The 20145-nt window shown below is 45.0% G+C and overlaps 1 protein-coding gene across 3 annotated transcripts in view; it reads right to left on the reverse strand.

The window, feature by feature from the left end:
* LOC144605126 (uncharacterized) overlaps positions 1-18542 on the reverse strand; it is a 34437-nt gene extending 15895 nt beyond the window's left edge. For 2 of the 3 annotated variants that reach the window (XM_078420192.1, XM_078420194.1), the window contains exons 1-6: positions 18497-18542; positions 10652-10883; positions 10460-10553; positions 4811-5435; positions 3360-3475; positions 1561-1614 (exon numbers count right to left, since the gene is read on the reverse strand). In XM_078420192.1, the coding sequence (XP_078276318.1) occupies positions 1561-1614; positions 3360-3475; positions 4811-5435; positions 10460-10553; positions 10652-10767 (1005 nt within the window). In that variant the 5' untranslated portion in view covers positions 10768-10883; positions 18497-18542. The remainder of the gene's footprint in view (positions 1-1560; positions 1615-3359; positions 3476-4810; positions 5436-10459; positions 10554-10651; positions 10884-18496) is intronic. The other variant, XM_078420193.1, reaches the window with a different exon arrangement.
* Between the last annotated feature and the right edge of the window lie 1603 nt (positions 18543-20145).

Here is a 20145-nt window from a genome sequence, read left to right on the forward strand (position 1 = left end):
TAAATATCAGCGTTAAACCCAAGACCAGGTGGGAAGAAACAGCGCCATGGGGGGTGGGGGGTTGAAACCAGGGAGAATTCACAGGCCAGCGAGCCGCAGAACCACCGGCCCCAAATGTTGTAGGCTGGAGGTGGGCCTGGTACTTATGCTGCCTCTCTCTACTCCCCCGACTGCCCTCCAGTCTTCCAGCACCTCACCCATACTTATTGGCTTGCATACCTCAGCCAGGGCACCTGCAATTTCTTCTCTAGCGTTCCAGTAGCCTTGGATATATTTGATCCGGTATCAGCACCATATCACATTTCTGATAAAACTACAAAAACGCTTAGAACAATTTTCTCAAATAAAAATAACTCCTTCATTACAGTTGCCATTTAGGAAAGCTACTAATCTTGATTGCAGAATCAATGTTGCTACAGCGTGCGACAAGTTGGGAGATTGCAGAAATAGACAATAGACGATAGGTGCAGAAGTAGGCCATTCCGCCCTTCGAGCCAGCACCACCATTCAATGTGATCATGGCTGATCATTCCCAATCAGTACCCCGTTCCTGCCTTCTCCCCATACCCCCTGACTCCGCTATCCTTAAGAGCTCTATCTAGCTCTCTCTTGAATGCATTCAGAGAATTGGCCTCCACTGCCTTCTGAGGCAGAGAATTCCAGATTTACAACTCTGACTGAAAAAGTTTTTCCTCCTCTCCGTTCTAAATGGCCTACCCCTTATTCTTAAACTGCGGCCCCTGGTTCTGGACTCCCCCAACATTGGGAACATGTTTCCTGCCTCTAACGTGTCCAACCCCTTAATAATCTTATACGTTTCGATAAGATCCCTTCTCATCCTAAATTCCAGTGTATACAAGCCTAGCTGCTCCAGTCTTTCAACATATGACAGTCCCACCATTCCGGGAATTAACCTAGTAAACCTACGCTGCACGCCCTCAATAGCAAGAATATCCTACCTCAAATTTGGAGACCAAAACTGCACACAGTACTCCAGGTGCGGTCTCACTAGGGCCCTGCACAACTGCAGAAGGACCTCTTTGCTCCTATACTCAACTCCTCTTGTTATGAAGGCCAACATTCCATTGGCTTTCTTCACTGCCTGCTGTACCTGCATGCTTCTTTTCAGTGACTGATGCACTAGGACACCCAGATCTCGTTGTACGTCCCCTTTTCCTAACTTGACACCATTCAGATAATCTGCCTTCCTATTCTTACCACCAAAGTGGATAACCTCACACTTATCAACATTAAACTGCATCTGCCATGCATCCACCCACTCACACAACCTGTCCAAGTCACCCTGCAACTCATAGCATTTTCCTCACAGTTCACAATACCACCCAGCTTTGTATCATCTGCAAATTTGCTAATGGTACTTTTAATCTCTTCATCCAAGTCATTAATGTATATTGTAAATAGCTGCGGTCCCAGCACCGAGCCTTGCGGTACCCCACTAGTCACTGCCTGCCATTCTGAAAGGGACCCATTTATCCCCACTTTGCAACCACCATTTTCAGGAGACTCCTGCCAATTTCACGATGAACGTTTTCTACTTACTGCATGGAAAGGATTTCTACGTTCAGGGGACTGAACTTCCAAATCAAATTGAGCCTGGCAAAAAAAATAGTTTAAACATTAATAAAGCAATGATCAAGGACAGCAGAACTCTATAATTGAGTAATAGAAAAATTTAATTAGTGTACTACAAAAGACCCAAGAATGAAGGGCCAAGGCTAAATGTGGCAACATGTTAAACTACACAAATCTGTGGCAAAGCAAATGAATCTGTTGAAATGAACCTGGATTTGTATACAGAGCACAAATCAAATCACAGGTCCACCACTGATTTTCCGGCACCCTTGGTTCTCGAGCCTTGCTGTATTAGGTTTTGCCGATCTACAAAGGTCATGGCCTCAGAGGCATCAAACTGTACAAGAACAGTCTGCCTAGGCCGCCGGGGGGGGCCAAGATATGCTCACAAAGTCGGCCTTGGAAGTCAGCTATGGGCTTCTAGATCCCGAGCTGCAAGGGGGGGCAAATTCAACCCGCCGATCGGAAGTCTGGCCACAGAAGTCCCGATGAGGTCGAGATCAGCTGCCACACCTGGCCCAGGAGCCACATTTTCAGGACTGCTTGGGGAGAGGTTGGGAGATCAAGTGCACTCTGGTAATTTTGTCCGGATTAAAGGAAGTCCCACACCATGAGGTGCCAGTCCATCAGTTGCCAGAAGGTCAGTGGCTGGCTTGTATACTAAATATAAAATAGAAAGCTGGAAACATTCAGCAAGTTAGGCACAAAGCAAAATTCTGTATTTCAGTTCAAAGACTTTGCATGGAGTCCAATCTGAATGTTCCCCTCATTTTTCCTTCATTTCAGATTTCTAGCACGTGCATTTGATGATTTAAACTTGGTCACAACCCAGATGGACCATTAGGCACTGTTTAGAACAGTTAGGGACAGATCCATAGGATAAAACAACCAGAATGACTGGCAGAGGCCAAGTACCTTTTGTAATGCAATTAAAATTCATGCAGCAGACATTATTTCTGGAAGATACACATTTACAGCTACTGAACATTTGGCAAATATGACTTTAAGGGATACTTGGATCAACTTGCATGTTTTAGAATTATGGTTGCAAGTCAATGCATAGCCGATTTCATTGATTGATGTTCTCAATCTGAGGATTAGTATTGTGTAAAAGCACAAAGCAGGGAAGGCTGATTTGTGGGAGCAAATCTAGATATTAATCCTCAAATAAGTGAAAGGAAGCTAGAAAAAAGGGAGAAAAGTTGTCTCTTTGCACACTGCTGGTGGATCTTGAGCCTTGGATGTATTACCTGAACATCCAGATGTGAAAATGATTGTGCTGAGATGAGTAAAGGTTGACAAGTAAAATGTTACCGATTAGTTCACAAACTGATCTGTACATTAATAAGCCTAGAGATAAACCAATTAGCCTACTTTCTCCAGTGCCTACAATTTTTTAGCAAATCATGTTACACTTTGCTGTTTAGTTTAGAGATAGTGCGGAAACAGGCCCTTCGGCCCACCGGGCCCACACTGACCAGCAATCCCCACACACTAACACTATCCTACACACACAAGGGACAATTTACATCTATACCAAGCCAATTAGCCTACAAACCTGCACGTCTTTAGAGTGTGGGAGGAAACCAGTGCATCCGGGGGAAACTCACGCAGTCACAGGGAGAAGGTACAAGCTCTGTACAGACAGAAGCCGTAGTCAGGATCGAACCCGGGTCCCTGGCACTGTGAGACAGCAATTCTACCACTGTGTCACTGTGCCGAAACTTGATCAAAATTTCAAAAGCATTGTAGCAGCCATTGTTTACCTGTAGGTGTCTGGCCAGAGCTTCATCCTCTTCTAGTTGTGCAACACGGACATAGTTATCAGTCGATCCATCATCTATTACTATTGGGGTGTTCCATTCCCACCGTTCAGACGAAGCTTTCAACAAGAGATGGGGCACATGGAAATACAAATCAACAACTGAGACTCCAAAGCTCAAGTCAAAATATTAGAAACAGTCATAACTGAGCAAAGTCAGTTAGTGTTACATACATATTTAGGGAATGTAGGCCCTGGAACCAAGACTGCTGCATATTTTATTGGGCACTAATCATTAATACAAAGGATGAGCAAGTATTTGGTAGAGAACATAATCAAACTTCAATTTATTAAATAGTGGAAAAGACCAACAACTGAAAGTTCACAAGTTTTTAGAGCAGAATAAAGTTTATGCCATGCAATCATGGCTGATCTATCTTCCCCCCTCAACCCCATTCACCTGTCTTCTCGCCATTCGTACTCGTACATTCGTATTCGACACTCGTACTAATCAAGAATCTATCAATCTCCGCCTTAAAAATAGCTATTGACTTGGCCTCCATTAGCCATCTGTGGCAAAAAATTCCACAGATTCACTACCCTCTGACTAAAGAATTTCTTCCTCATCCCCTTTCTAAAAGTACATCTTTTTATTCTGTGGCGATGGACTCTGATCCTAGACTCTCCCACTAGTGGAAACATCCTATCCACATTCACTCTATCCAGGCCTTAAAGTCATTATACAATCTGGTTTATTATTACAAGTAATTAAATATGCCTCTGCCATTTTGTCTATGCAACACAATACTCCAAGACTTGGATAGAAGAAGCATTGCATGGGCCAAATGTACACACAGGTCTATTTTAGTGAGATACACAATAGGCAATAGGTGCAGGAGTAGGCCATTCGGCCCTTCGAGCCGGCACCGCCATTCAATGTGATCATGGCTGATCATTCTCAATCAGTACCCCGTTCCTGCCTTCTCCCCATACCCCCTGACTCCACTATCCTTAAAAGCTCTATCTAGATGCCAGACAATTCCACAAGCTTGCCCATTTTGGCATTGGGTTTGTCCATTTAAAGAGCAAGCCACGATACCTTCTTTGGAACTGGAACAAATGGATCCAATTGTGTACCCGAGCTTTGCAACGATGGTCCATCCCCAAAGTTACCTAACATCCACCACTGTTGCAGCAACTGTTTTAAACTGGCAAATTGCATCTCAAGAAAATACCATGTCCAGGACTCAAGAAAAACATGCGCAAGGATCTATTTCAAGGGCTATCGTTAATACATAGAAAATAGGTGCAGGAGGAGGTCATTTGGCACTTCGAGCCAGCACCGCCATTCATAATAACCTGTTCTGATACAGGGACCCAGGGTTTATCAAGTTGGCATCTGATTAGTGCTCAGAATTGCACCATTATTTCATTGTGAAAGATACAGAAACTTACCCATTATTTCATTGCTCTCCTCCACGAGGTCAATCCAGTCACTTATTCCATGCGCTAATGTGGCAGAGCTTGAAGCTTCTGTTATCCTCATAGAAGCGGACACTGAAGAGTGTGAGGGTGATGTTAGAAATCCCAAGGAAGCTCTCACAGAATGGAGATACTCATTTTCCTTCAAATGTGTATTGTTGATCTCATGTGCTGCAGGACTTGTTGACTTGGCCCTTTTCATTGCTGGTGACTGTGAAGAACTAGGAACGGTTAAGAGAGAACGACAATTTTTATTAATGCGGTTTGTTTGAACAGGAAAGACCGTGGAAACTTTGGGCTCGGATGGTGTTGACTTTCTAGCAGGATATTTTTTTCTTAATTCTTTCAAAAGTTCTTTATAAGCAGGGTCTATTTTCGTGGATTTGGAAGCTACGTTCAAGTTTGTAGACTTGTTACCGGATACTGAATGTGGGGAAGGCAAATTTTGTTTTTGTTTTAAATGCACTGGAGTTTTCTGTCGCAAACAAGGAGAAGATGGTGTGCCCTCCCCAAATAACTGCTTAGCACATCGAGATGTCAGAGTTGCAGTAGTCATAACAAGGCACTTCTTTGATGGATGGGCTGCACTCTTAATAGCCTAAAATTAAAGGGAAAAAAAGCAAGCATTTAATGTTGTTGAATGCTTCTACCTTAAAGAAGTTTATTTCTGCATGGGCACAATGGCTACATGCTCTCTTGATAAAATTTCAACTCTTAAATCATCCCAGGACAGGATCTCCAGAAACAATGGCAGCAACTCCAACTACGGGATCTTGCAAGCCAAATTTAGACACTCACTTTCAAGCTTTTGGTCCATAGACTTGTCCATACTTACCCAAGTATGAAGAGAAAATATAAACATAGCACAAAAAGTAAGGAAATTTGTGTTTGGTAGATTATTTCTTTGTTGTAACAATGCTTCTTGGCAATAAATCTTATACCATTGGAAAGCCTGTTTATTTCCCTTTTAAATGGTGCCACATTTGTAAGGAACATGCATTTGTGGGATGAGCAGCAGAGCTGAGTATGTGGGTTGCGCCCAAGAAAAATCTGCCAAATCTTCTCTGCCAATGCCAAACAGCTTATTCTGCCATTGACTCTTGTTCGGTATTGTTTGGTGGATTGGATGATTGAAGTCTGAAGAAACAAGACATATTGGCAATTTAACAATTTATTCATTTAATAAACAGGAGCCTCAGTAGCGTGTGGAAGAACCATACACAGCCACAACAGCCTGGCACCTCCTCCTCATGCTGGTCACCAGCCTGGTCACACACTGTTGTGGGATGGCATCCCATTCTTCAACCAGCATTTGTCGCAAGTCAGTCAACGTGGTTGTGTTGGTCACTCTGGCACAAACAGCACGCCCAAGCTGATCCCACAAGTGTTCAATGGGGTTGAGGTCAGGACTGCTGGCAGGCCATTCCATCCTCTCCACTCCCAAATTCTGGAGGTAGTCTCTGAGAAACCCTGCTCTGTGGGGGCGAGCATTGTCATCTTGGAGGATAGAGTTCGGTCCCAGACTGTGGAGATATGGGATTGCCACTGGTTGCAGAATCTCATCTCGATATCTCTCTGCATTGAGATTGCCTCCAATGATGACAAGCCTCGTTTTTCCAGTGATGGAGATGCTGCTCCACACCATCACACTGCCTCCACCAAAAGATGTTACTCTATCGGTGCAGCAATCAGCATAGCGTTCTCCGCGTCTTCTCCACACTGTGACCCTATGATCCAACTGCCGTAGGCAGAATCTGGACTCATCGCTGAACATAACGTTCCTCCACATGTTCAGGTTCCAGTGCACGTGTTGCCGACACCAGCGCAAACGGGCCTGACGGTGAAGGACAGTCATGGCAGGCCTCTTGGCAGCCCTATGAGACCGGAGATCGGCTGCGTGCAGTCTGTTCCGAATTGTCTGGGCAGAGAGCCGTCGGCCATATCGTCCTGCAAACCTTGACTGCAAATCTGTAGAAGACAGCCTACGGTTCCTAAGTGCTGACAGGGTGAGGAAACGGTCTTCTTCGGGTGTCGTCTTCTTGGGATGCCCACTTCGCGGCCTGTCTCCGACATCCCCCGTTATATGGAACTTGGCCACTTTGGAGATGGTACTAGGGCTCACTCCAAATAATGCCGCAACTTGGTTTTGCGGAACACCAGCTTGAAGTTGCCCTATCGCACGGACCCTATCCAGATCAGTCAAATGTGGCATGCCGATTCTTGGAGCAGACACCTACTGACCACTGTAGCAGGGCCCATGCTCACAGATGCTGCCAATCAGGTGCCAATCAGGCACCTGATTGTCAGCACCTGGGGGTACCAGAAGCTCAAAACAAGAGTCAATTGCAACAGCAGAATACGCTGTTTGGCATTGGCAGAGAAGAATTGGCAAATTTTTCATGGGCGCAACCCATATACTCAGCTCTGCTGCTCATCCCACAAATGCATGTTCCTTACAAATGTGGCACCATTTAAAAGGGAAATAAACAGGCTTTCCAACGATATAAGATTTATTGCCAAGAAGCATTGTTACAACAAAGAAATAATCTACCAAACAGAAATTTCCTTACTTTTTGTGCTATGTTTAGATAGCAGCAATTTGGAAATCATACAATCTGTGCAAGGCAAGGTCTAATATTGTGAATTACTTGACAAAGAGCAAATGCACTGGAGAGTGTGCTATATCAAACACCCCACTACAAAAGTGGTGGTATATTATAAAACCAAAATTGGAGCAGGTACAAGGGTATGAAATAATCAGCGAGATAGTAATACAAACCGGGGAACAGTAGAGTAGCTTTGGAGGACGTTCACACAATAAATAAGTTGTCACAAACAATGCTGAAACACAGCAGGACATAGCTAAGCAAAGTACAGAATGGCAAACAACTTCAACCATACATCATACATCAAGTGATCCAAAACAAATTTCTTATTTGAAATATAGGCCCAAGCTTTAAAAAAGGAACTGGCAGAGCAAGGGGCAAGTGTGTCAAGGTTGGAAAGTTAATGCAAGAATAGAGATTCAAAAATAAATACACAACTAAATCTCACTGGAACAACAGTACAGTCATGGATAACCAAAGCCAAGCACGAGATCCTCATCTAAACAATTTTGACAGGACTCAACAGGATGGATGCAGGTTAACAGGTAGAGATCCACCCCCAAAGTTATGGGATAGGGCTTTTTACAATTTGCCCATCTCAGGGTCTCATTCTGGCTCTCAGATTAACCGGGCCAGCAAGATCTACTTCTGCCAAATGTGGATGGCATTGGGAGGAAAACCTCAAATGGCAAATCCACAAGACCACCATCAAGAACAGAAAAAGGCCAATGAGAACGCAAGCCTGCAGCCATTCAGTACAATTATAGCTGATCTGACATTTCGCAAGTCTACTGCTCTGCACTTCACCCATAATCTCAGTTCACTGTTATCTGCATCAAGGAGTCTGAAGACTAAATTCAAAGCATTTCAGACTCAAATAGGCACTTAACACCAAGGCAATGATTAGACTTTATCAAAGACTTCACTTGAAGAAATAAGACCTCAGCATTTACCCTGTCCTGCCTCCCAAGAATCTAGTTTAATTCAGACTATCTCCAAAACCCAAACTACCGAGCATTTCATGTTGGGAAAATCCTCCACACCAGAATCATCTAATCAAACTTCTTCAAACTGCCTCTAATGTACCAAGACAGCACTGAATTCCAAATGTAGTCTCACTGTAGTTGTAGCAAGGGTCACTTACCTTTACACTGTAATCCCCTTGAAATAAGGGGCAGCATTCGATTAGCCTTCCCGACAGCTTACGAAACTAGTGTCCTAGTTTTATATTTTATGCACAAGGACATGAATGTTCATTCTGCTATTTTTCTTCATTTATATTTCTTCCTTTGTGAAGTTTTCATTTTCCCCACACACTATTTGCTATTTACCTTGAATGACAACATACACATCCTCCATACAACTTGTCTTATTTTTTGCACACTGCATCTGTAAAATTTGCCTATGATACATTTGCTTCCAAGTCAGTATTACAAACAGTTATAGATCCAGCATTTATCTGGCCAGTTTGTCAACCAAAAAATCCGCTTAACCCCACGTGCAGACTCCTACATGGACTCTTGCAACTGGAGCATCTTGTCAAATGTGTTCTGGATATTTAAATACATCTACTGCCTCCCCACTGTCTATTCTGATTCAGACTCAAACTTTAATCAGGCACAATGTTTGTGAAGAGATCGTCAACTCCAATTTGATTTCACAAGTGTGCTGTTATTGTTTCCTATGTAATTAGGGTTGTGGGTGTAAGGAACAAGTTGCCAAAGAAGGTAATTGAGGCAGGTATTATCACAACGTTGAAGAAACATTTAGACAGGTGCTGGGATAGGACATGTTTTGAGGGATATGGGCCAAACACATGCAGGTGGGACTAATGCAGATGTGGCACGTTGGCTGGTGTAGGCAACTTGGGCCAAAGGGCCTGTTTCCACACTTTAGACGAATTGGCCTTTAGTCACTTGTTCTCCCCACCCACCACCACCACCCTCAATGGAGTGTCACATTTGCATTTCTGGAAACAAAGGCATTTTGGAAGAAAAAAAGCTAATGCATTCACTACATCAATAATTAAGTAGGATTCTAGGATGCATGCCACAAGCCATCCAAGTGTGGGGACTCTGCCTTTAACCCCAATAATTATCCCCGATGACCATTCTGTTGTTCCTCTCAAATCTGGGCCATCTATACTGTACCATTCACACTTAAAATTACTCCCGCCTTTCCCACCTGGGGATGTACATTGCAAAGCGGAACCACCATGTAATACCCTCACAGCGCCAGAGACCCAGGTTCGATCCTGATTACGGGTGCTGCCTGTAAAGAATTTCTACGTTCTCCCCGTCACCTCTTGGGTTTTCTCCAGGTGCTCTGGTTTCCTCCCACATTCTAAAGATGTGCAGGTTTGAAGATTAATGGGGGTTCTGTAAATTTTCCAGAGTGCACAGGATAGAAGTAGTATACGGGTGATTGCTGATCGGCATGGACTCAGTGGGTTGAAGGGCCCGTTTCCATGCTGCATCCCTAAACTAAACTGCATACATTGTTGAATATCTTGAATATGTACTGTTGAATACATTGTTGAATATTGTTGAATATCTTCATAATCTACACCTTGCCCAAAATAATCCAAACAACCTCACAATTTCTGAATGCATTCTTGCTCACTATAGATATAACCCATGATCCTTACTGGAAATTTCACACCTACTCCCACAGCATTCAATACAGCAAGCATTTTGCAAGGTAGCATTCAAGATCCGAGTGTATAGAAAGGTACTGCAGATGCAGGTTTCTACTGGAGATAGACACAAAGTAGTGGAGTAACCCAGCAGGTCAGGCAGCATCTCCAGAGAAGGAGGATGGGAGACATTTCCGGTCTGCTTCAAGCTGAAGGGTCCCGACCCAAAACTTCACCCATCCTTTTTCTCCAGACCCACTGAGTTATTCAAGAACCAAGTGTTTGGATAAAGGAGAGTTAGTGATTGTTTAAACTGGTCTATGTGTTAACCATGAGAAACAATGTTAGGATTACAAGTGTAAGATAAAGAGGCCAACTCACAGATCTGGGTTTTCTCCCATCGTGAGCAATGCTCCTATCCTGGATTGCAGCTGATGCCTGGTAAGGCTGACTGTTTTGCTTGCAAAAAGTGGGGCTTAAAATAAGAGGGACAACACATGAGAAAAATAGAGGCTAGATAGATGAACAAAGCAATCCATAATGATTTGCTGAATGTTACAAGATCTTTTATACCTGGGTGTCTCAGGAATTTCAAAGTCAGAGTCCCCTTCAAATAAACATCCATCATTTAACAGATTCAGTTCTTCACAAGATTCATTTCCTTCCCGTCCATCCAAAGTCTCGTTCATGATGATTGGATTTAACAGTCAAAACCTACAGAGGTCCCATTAACAGGAATGCAAGTCACATAAAGTAGGTTGTCTGCTGTTTATGGCAAACCTGGCTCCAATGCAATCCTCAGGATCTGCATCAAAAGGATGAAACGATTACAATGCAGCTACAAAGATGCTTGTACTGTCACATCTGACAGTCACTGAAAATGGAAAATGGTCACAATGAAATCTCCCTTAAACACACAGAACTTAGTTTGAAAAGAAATCCCGAGATCATGACAGTTGTTTCACACAAATTCTATTCTCACTTTAAAGTGCATTGTTCAGATTTCAATTATGTTTCATTTAATTGTATGCACAAGTATCATCAGTCAGAGTATTGAGTACAGAAGTTGGGAGGTCATGTTGCAGTTATACAAGATGTTGTCGAGTCTGCATTTAGAATATTGCATTCAGTTCTGGGCATCATGTTATAGGAAAGTTGGTATCAAATTAGAAAGGGGACAGAGAAGATTTACGAAGATGTTGCCAACGCTAGAGGGTCCGAGCTATAGGGGTAGGTTGATCAGGCAGAGACTCTAATCCTTGGAGCGCAGGAGGATGAGGGGTGATCTTAGAGGTCTATAAAATCATGAGGAATAGATCAGGTAGATGCATGGAGGCTCTTGCCTACAGTAGGGGAATCAAGAACCAGACATGGGTTTACAGTAGAGGGGCAAAGATTTAATAAGAATCTGAGGGGTAATTTATTAACAAACGCTGGTGGGTGTATGGAACGAGCTGCCGGAGGAGATAGTTGGGGCAGGTACTATTGCAACTGTTAAGAAACATTTAGAAGGTATGTGAATAGGATAGGTTCAGAAAGATATGGGCCAAATACAACCAGGTGGGACTAGTGTTGGGGACATGTTGGTCGGTGTTGGCAAGTTGGGTCAAAGGGCCCATTTCCTTGCTGTAGGATATGACATTAAGAGTTTCCTCCCACGTCCCTAATACATGCAGGTTGCTAGATTAATTGGTCACTGTAACTTGCCCCCATTGTGCAAGTGGGTGGCCGAACCTGGTAAGAGTTGATCAGTGTCTGCAAAGAATGAAGAGATTTAGAGAATAAACAGAATTAATATAAATTGATTGATGACTAGCAGAATGACACGTTCTCCTCCCCCAAAACAACACAAGTCAAAATATTTTGCTTTGATGCAAGAATAGTACCAGATCAGTCTCCTTTAATAGATAATTGGGAGGAATTTAAATTGATGGTGGGTCGGACAACATTTCCACTTTGAGGAAGGGTGGGTACCAAAACTAGAGGCCAAACAAATATCGTTATATATATTAGTTATAAAAACGTTGAGTCGCCTTGGAAAGTACAAATAAAAAAGACATACTAGGGGCTAAGATATAATAGATACAAACTTCTACAAACACTCCCCTCCTTTCACTTTTACCCTCCCCCCTCCTCCTCTAAAAGTCAGTTAACCAGTTCCACTTTCACAATGATGCATCCTCTTGGGATCACACTGTCCCTAGCCAATAGGCAGCCTGTCAGGGAACCTCCCGCCTGAAGTCATCTGTTGCCAGCCCTCATTTGTCTTGGTCTGTTGTTGGTTTGTTTCTCTCAACCAACCCCCGCCCCTTCTCCCTCCACCCCACCCCACCCCCCCCCCCCCAACACCCACCCACATTCAGTCTAAAGAAGGGTCACAACCTGAAACATCACCTATCCCATTTTCTCCAGAGATGCTGCCTGACCTGCTGAGTTTCTCCAGCATTCTGTACCTATCTTTGGTATAAGCCAACCTTTGTAGTTCATTTTTATTACATACCAACGATTACTGGGCCCAAAAATGAGAATTTACTACTCTAAACAATACAAATAGCAAATTCATGTGAACACGACAAAATTATGCTCTGGAAGAACAGAGAACTGTCATGTTCCAGAACAAACCAGTATCCCTCATTTGTGGAAGAGTCTTTGAAAACGAAAAGTAGCATTTTGCACTAGATTTTAAACTACTGTTGCAACTGATAAAGCACTTTGGAAGTATAAACAAACCAATCATTCCAAGATATTCAAGTTTAAGTATTTACAATTCCTACTGGTGACTTGATTATATTTATGTAACATTATCCAATTTGCGTAGCAAAGAACTACCGATGCTGGCAAATACCGAAGATGGTATTTAATATCCCGATTGGTGGTAGTGAGTTGACTTTCACATCAAGCAATGATCATTGTAGAAAAAGGAAATGTAAAAAGGAAAAGGAGATAGACACAAAGTGCTGGAGTAACTCAGCGGGCCACGATGAGAAAACGTATGGGTGACATTTCAGGGCAGGACCCTTCTTCAGACATCCAATTTGATGGAATAGCATGCAAAAAAAGGCTTCTCACTATACCTTTTCCACAGTACATGTGACAATAATAAATCTAAACCTACAGGACAACTTTGGCCAGCCAGTCTCAATCATCAAGCTCACCCAGACTGCACTAGCCTTCCCCATAAAAAGAAAAATCGTTGCAGACATTGCACAGTTTTTGTGCACATTTTTAAAAATACAATTTTTTTTTTTTTAATGGAAAAAATCTTCCCATTTGCTTCTACCTTTGTATTAGAGTTTGATTTGATTGTATTTCCATATAGTATTCTCTGCTCTGATAAACAATCTAAACAAACTAGCATTAGTACCAATTCTGCACTCTATATCATCCCACTTGCTCCATCTATTGTACAAGTGTCTGGCTTGATAACAGAAGAAAGAAAAGCTGTTTAATATACCTTCTTCACAGCATAGTCATTCGACTGACTGGACAGTAAGCAACAAAAAGCTCCTCACTGTATCTCAGTACACTAAACATTAAACCTAAACCTGAATGTTTATCACCAGGGCAGGCAGTGCAGCCATTTCAAAAATAACATAATTACAGGCAGCCTTTTGGTAAATTAGCGTTGGTAGCAACATTCTGCACCCTGCAAAGGCAGATGCAAACATTACTGAGCAGGACACTATTGAATGTATAGTATAAATCAGTTGTTGATCGTTGGCAAATTTGATGGGCTGACATTTTCCCCTCTAGAAAGAGAGAAGCCAAAATATGTTGGTTTAACACAAGAATGGTACAAATCCATGTCATTCGGTTTAAATAGAATGGGTTCAAATGTGTTGAAAATTTTTACCGAGCCTCTCAGTAAACCAGCGTTAGCACCAATATGCTGCACTCAGGATCATCTTCTTTGCTCCACATATAACATTTGGTTGTGTTTGTGCAGAGTACTATCTGATCTGTTTGGACAGCATGCAAAACAAAAGTTTTCACTATCTCAGAACACACTACAATAATGAACCGAAACCCAGGACTGAGGACATTGCTTGAGGTGCAGCAGATAATCAGCAACTGTGGAGATAAAGACTAAACACAGAATTAGAGGTTGATGGCTGGCAGATTTAGTGGGATGACGCATTCGATGCCACAATCCCCTCCCCAAAGAGAAACAAGGACCCAAAATGCTGGAGTAACTCAGAGGGTCAGGTAGTATCTCTGGAGAAAAGGAATAGGTGACGTAGTGAGTCATGACCCTTTTTCAGACTGAAAGTGAGGGGAGAAAGAAACTAGAGTCATGAAAAGGTACAGAACAATTCACAGGTGACACAAATGACTCAAGAAAAGTGCAGCAAAATGTCCAGAAATGCTGCCTGGCCCACTGAGTTGTGCCAGCATTGCATGTCTATTTTCAATGTAAATCAGCATCTACAGTTCCTTCCTACAAATACAGTAAAAGGACCAGTCAGGCTGCTTTGTATGTATTGCTCACTGTATGTGTAGAAAGGAACAAGAAATGCTGGCTTATACTAGAAATAGACAAAGTGCTGGAGTAACTCCACAGATCAGACAACACTTCTGGAGAAAAGGAATAGATGACATTTCAGTTCAGAACCCTTTCTCCAGACCTCAGCAGATCAGGCACCACCAATGGACAAGCAATGTTTCAGGTCAAGTTTGGGGTCAGAAGCCTTCATCTAAGAATTTTGTCTAAGAATTGTACTCTACCTTGGTACATTCAATAATAAAGTCCCATTGGGGTAACAATATTTTGCTTTGACACAGGAATAGTACCAGATCAGAGATCAGCCTCTTTCAAACAGAAAACTAGGACCAATTCAAATGGGTTCAACATTCCTACTTCAAGGAGGAGGGGTCTCTCTGTAAACAAACCTTAGTAACATTATTCTGCTCTTTGTATCATCCCCTTTGCGCCACATGTCACTCGGTTGTACAAACCACTGTATTACCTGATTTGTTTGGGTGGCTTTGCATTGTAGCTTGGTATACATACAATAATAAACCTGAACCCAGTACTGAGGACATCGCTTGGACTACCTTATTGAGGCGCAACAGGAATCAGCGTTAGTGCAAAAAAGAACGACTAGGCACACAGCATTGGTGCAAAGAAAAACTACCAGGCACAGCATTGATGCAAAGACTTTTTCACCTCGCCTAGGCTCTCCGGACGCGGTGGGGGCTTAGCCACTGTGTTTAAGAAACATTTCAACTGCCGCCTCCTGAACGCTGATCATTTCTCCAGTTTCGAGGTGCAACTAATTAAAGTAGGCCTAGCCTATCCCCTCTTAATTGTTCTTGTGTATCGCCCACCAAAAATGCATAAGGACTTCATCACCCAATTTGCTGATCTGATCTCTAACATTTTGCCCAAATTTGACCGGGTCATGATTCTTGGTGACTTTAACATTCATGTTTGCTGTCCCACTAAGCCTCTTGTGAGTGAATTTATGCACCTGGTTGAGTCCTTCAATCTGACTCTTCACACCACGGGACCCACTCACAAGTTAGGCCATACACTCGACCTAGTGTTATCGTCCGGATTCCCAATCTACAACATTGAAACTACTGAGGCCTGTCTATCGGACCAGTGTTATCATTTTTGACGCATCTCTGCCTTTATCTCCCGCAAAATCTCATCTCCCTGTTTGTTACTCCCGCGACATAAATTCATTGACTGCCAGTAAATTCTCCGAGGCTGCCCCCAACATCTGCACTATTGAGGCTTCTTCCCCCCATCTCAGCACTGAGGATCTCACCTCTTTATTTAATATCACTTGCACTTCCATCCTGGATTCTATCGCTCCCCTTAAAATGAAAAAGCCTATGCCCAAAGGTCGGCCTTGGCTCAACGACACCACCAGAGCCCTAAGAAGGGAGTGCAGAAAATCAGAACGGAGGTGGAAATGTGACAAGCTTCAAATTTCCTTCGAAATTCTGAGAAACAATCTTCTCAAATACCAGGAAGCAGTAAGGTCTGCTAGAGCACAATACTTCTCCGACCTTATCCCCAAAAACTCTCATAACTCCAAGGTCCTATTTAGCACTATTACCTCTGTCATATGTCCCGCCCCAGTACCAGCTTAGTTGGGTCCCCTGCTAAGTGCGAAGAATTCGCTAAATTTTTCACCAGCAAAGTTGAGAACATTAGAATGAACATTTCCCCTCCCACCCGGCACCTAGCTGTCTCACTAGTCTGTTCATCTAAATTGGACTGTTTCCAACCCGTCACTCTATCCTCCCTTGCAAAGCTTGTCTCCGCTATGAAACCTGCAACCTGCCCCGTTGATCCTGCCCCCACTGCTCTTCTGAAGGATGTCATTGCAATAGCCGGTCCCAGCATCCTCCCTATTATCAACAGTTCTCTAGCCACTGGCACTGTTCCAACCTGTTTCAAGCACACGGTGGTCCAGCCCCTACTGAAAAAACCTAACCTAGACCCCACCTTGCCTAGCAACTAGACCCATTTCCAAACTGCCATTCCTGTCAAAAGTCCTTGAAAAGGCAATTCTAAACCAATTAGTGCCCTACCTACACCAAAACACCATCCTGGAAAGTTTCCAGTCAGGTTTCAGAGCCCACCACAGCACAGTCTGCCTTGTTGAAGGTACACAACAACCTGCTTCTCGCCATCGACACCGGCGACTGTGCAATCCTGCTCCTTCTCGACCTCAGCGCAGCGTTCGATACAGTGGAGCCCACCATCCTTATTGACCGTTTCCGGTACGCGGATGGCATTGATGGCACTGCCCTGAGCTGGTTCGTTTCCTACCTCAAAGATAGGAGTTTCGCCATCAACATAGGCAGTTATTCCTCTTCTCCAGCTAGCCTCTCCTGCGGAGTTCCACAAGGCTCCATCCTAGGCCCCATTCTCTTCTCTCTATACATGCTCCCCCTTGGCCAAATCATTCAAAGGCACGGCATTTCTTTCCACTGCTATGCCGATGACACTCAGCTTTACTTCCCCCTGAAACCCAACAACCGGTCAAATTTAAACAGCCTCTTACTCTGCCTTGAGGACATAAAATGTTGGATGGCACAGAACTTCCTCCAATTAAACGAGAGCAAGTCTGAGGTCATCCTATTCGGCCCCCCCGACTCCATCAAATCGATAACAGGCAGTCTTGGAAGCCTATCCTGCCTAGTCAAACCGCATGTCAAAAACCTCGGCGTGATATTTGACTCTGCATTAAAGTTTGACAAGCAAGTCAATGCTGTGGTTAAACCCAGCTTCTTCCAACTTCGTACCATAGCTAAAATCAAATCTTTCCTCCAATTCGACGACACTGAAAAAATCATTCACGCTTTCATTTCCTCCCGCCTAGACTACTGCAACTCCCTATACACTGGGATCAGCCAATCATCCCTGTCCCGCCTGCAACTGGTCCAAAACGCCGCAGCGAGACTCCTGACGGGTACCCGTAAAAGGGACCACATCACCCCGATTCTAGCCTCTCTCCACTGGCTCCCTTTACGGTACAGAATCAACTTCAAGCTCCTCCTATTCACATATAAAGCCCTAAATGGACATTCCCCCCCCCCCCCCCATCAAAATTCTTCTAACCCACCACTCTATTTCCAGGTCCCTCAGGTCGGCTGACTTGGGGCTACTCACTATCCCGCGGTCTAGGCTTAAGCTCAGGAGTGATCGCGCTTTTGCGGTTGCAGCTCCTAGACTGTGGAACAGCATCCCTCTCCCCATCAGAACTGCCCCCTCCATCGACTCCTTTAAGTCCAGGCTCAAAACCTATTTCTGCTCCCTAGCATTTGAGGCCCTCTGAGGGGGCGCTGTGAACTGTTTATGTATGTGCTGTTATGTTTGTGTGCTACTGTATGTTTCATTTTTTCCTTAGTACCTAAACAGATGTACAGCACTTTGGTCAACGTGGGTTGTTTTTAAATGTGCTATACAAATAAAATTGACTTGACTTGACTTGAAAGACTACACAGAATTAGTGCCAAAAAAACTACACACAATTAGTGCCAAAAAAGACTAGACACAGAATTAGTGCAAAAAAAACTACACATAATTAGTGCCAAAAAAGACTAGACACAGAATTAGTGCAAAAAAGACAACAGAATTTGTGAAAAAAAACTACACAGAATTAGTGCAAAAAAAGACGACATAGAATTAGTGCAAAAAAAGACAATGAGTGTAAAAAACTAAACAGAATGATTGCAAAAAAAGACGTCACAGAATTGGTGTGGGCAGTGAGTGGTTGACGGATGTGGTGGGGACGGGGACGGGGCCTGCAGCAGAAGGCGCCGGGCAGACCAGCACCGGATTGAAGTTACTGCGGGTGCCGGGGCCTGGCTGCGGGGCCGCCACCACTCCCACAGGACCGCCAGGCAGAGGCCCGAGTGCTCGGCCCCGGTGAATTGCAACGGCTTCGCTCGACTCACCCGCCGTGCAACCTTCTCCGCCTCCTGCTCCTCTGTCGCTGCCGCCCACTGGCTGTCAGCCAACCCGCCCTCAGCCGCGCCTTATATGCCCTCTCCGCCCCTCCGCGTCATTGCGTCCCGCCCCGCCCTGCGCCCCGCCCTGCGCCCCGCGTCATCGCCGTTCTGCGCCGCCCCGCCCCACCCTACGCTTCGCGTCATCGCCGCTCCGCGCCGCCCCGCCCCACCCTACGCTTCGCGTCATTGCCGCTCCGCACCGCCCCGCCCCACCGTACGCTTCGCGTCTACGCCGCTCCGCGTCGCGCCGCCCCACCCTACGACTCGCGTCATCGCCGCTCCGCGCCGCCGCAGTCGCCGAGACCCCATTCCCCACTTCCCGGACGTCACCCACAAAGATACTAGAGGAACAAGATAGACCACTCGACCCTTCCTCTTCTTGTGTTTGAGACAGCAGAAGTTATGTAACGCCCTCCAGGCGCTGTAGCCAGTGCAATGTGCTGTTGTCGAGGGCAGTGAGGTCTACCCCTCCACCAGGGGGACGGAGGACAGTGCAGACGGACATGCGTCTGAGTATATGAAAAGCGCTATATAAATAAAATGTATTATTATTATTATGCTGTGCTGCGCTGTTTGCTGGTCTGCTCCACACACGCAGGCTGCTGATGGACGCAACCCCCAACGATGCATGTTGGCGTTGAACCGGCCGACCCCTGTGCGGACCCGGTTCAGGGCGACCCACTCTTTGCGGGGCGTGTCCGAGCCGGGTGGGGCTGTGGTGTTCGGTGCGACAGTGAATTGAGGAGGTGGCGATGTCTGTTCCCAGCTGGTTCTCCATGCTCCTAGTATGTTGAAACCGGAGCCACAGACGGTTGCTGCATGATGGGAGAAAGGGTGACGAGATGACAGGCGTAGAGGTCCCAGTTGCTCTGAATCCTGGGCAAGGTGGTGCAAAGAATGTTTGGCATCCGATGGGGCCTTGCACACCAGCCTATGAGTGAAGAACTCTCTGCGAAACTTGGCGGGTGCGATACCTGCGAGCACCGGCAGGAGATCCGTGGGAGTAGGGCGTAGGCAGCCGGTGATGATCCGCATGGTGTCGTTGAGGGTGGCGTCTAGCTTGCTAGTATGAGCGCTGCGGCACCATGCTGGGGCGGCGTACTCAGTGGCGCTGTACAGGAGTACAAGAACACTGGTTCCAAGAGTAGATGTCCTGGCGCCCCATGACGATCCGGCCAAGCAACGCAGGAGGTTGTTCCGTGCCGAGACTTTAGCACGGAGAGCTTCAAGGTGTTGCTTGTAGGTCAGCTGCCGATCTAGTTTCACCCCGAGGTATGTAGGAAATGGGTTGTAGGGTGGGGGTGACCCATTGAGGGTGACGGTTCAGGTGAAAGGCCGTTGTGGTGGTTTTTGCCCCACTCAGTTTTAGTCTCCAGGTCTTCAGGTAGCCCGTGACAAGTTCCATATCCGCCGAGAGCACATCCTCCACATTTGACCAGCTCTTGTCCGAGTGCAGTAGGGCCAAGTCATCTGTGTATCCATACTGGCGCGAGGTCGTGCGTGGCAGATCGCTGATATAGAGGTTGAAGAGCATGGGGGCCAGTACCGAGCCTTGGGGGACTCCGTTTCTTAGGCGTCGCAGTCGGCTAGATTGT

The sequence above is a fragment of the Rhinoraja longicauda genome, chromosome 23 (genome assembly GCF_053455715.1).
Source record: "Rhinoraja longicauda isolate Sanriku21f chromosome 23, sRhiLon1.1, whole genome shotgun sequence".
Taxonomy (NCBI): domain Eukaryota; kingdom Metazoa; phylum Chordata; class Chondrichthyes; order Rajiformes; family Arhynchobatidae; genus Rhinoraja; species Rhinoraja longicauda.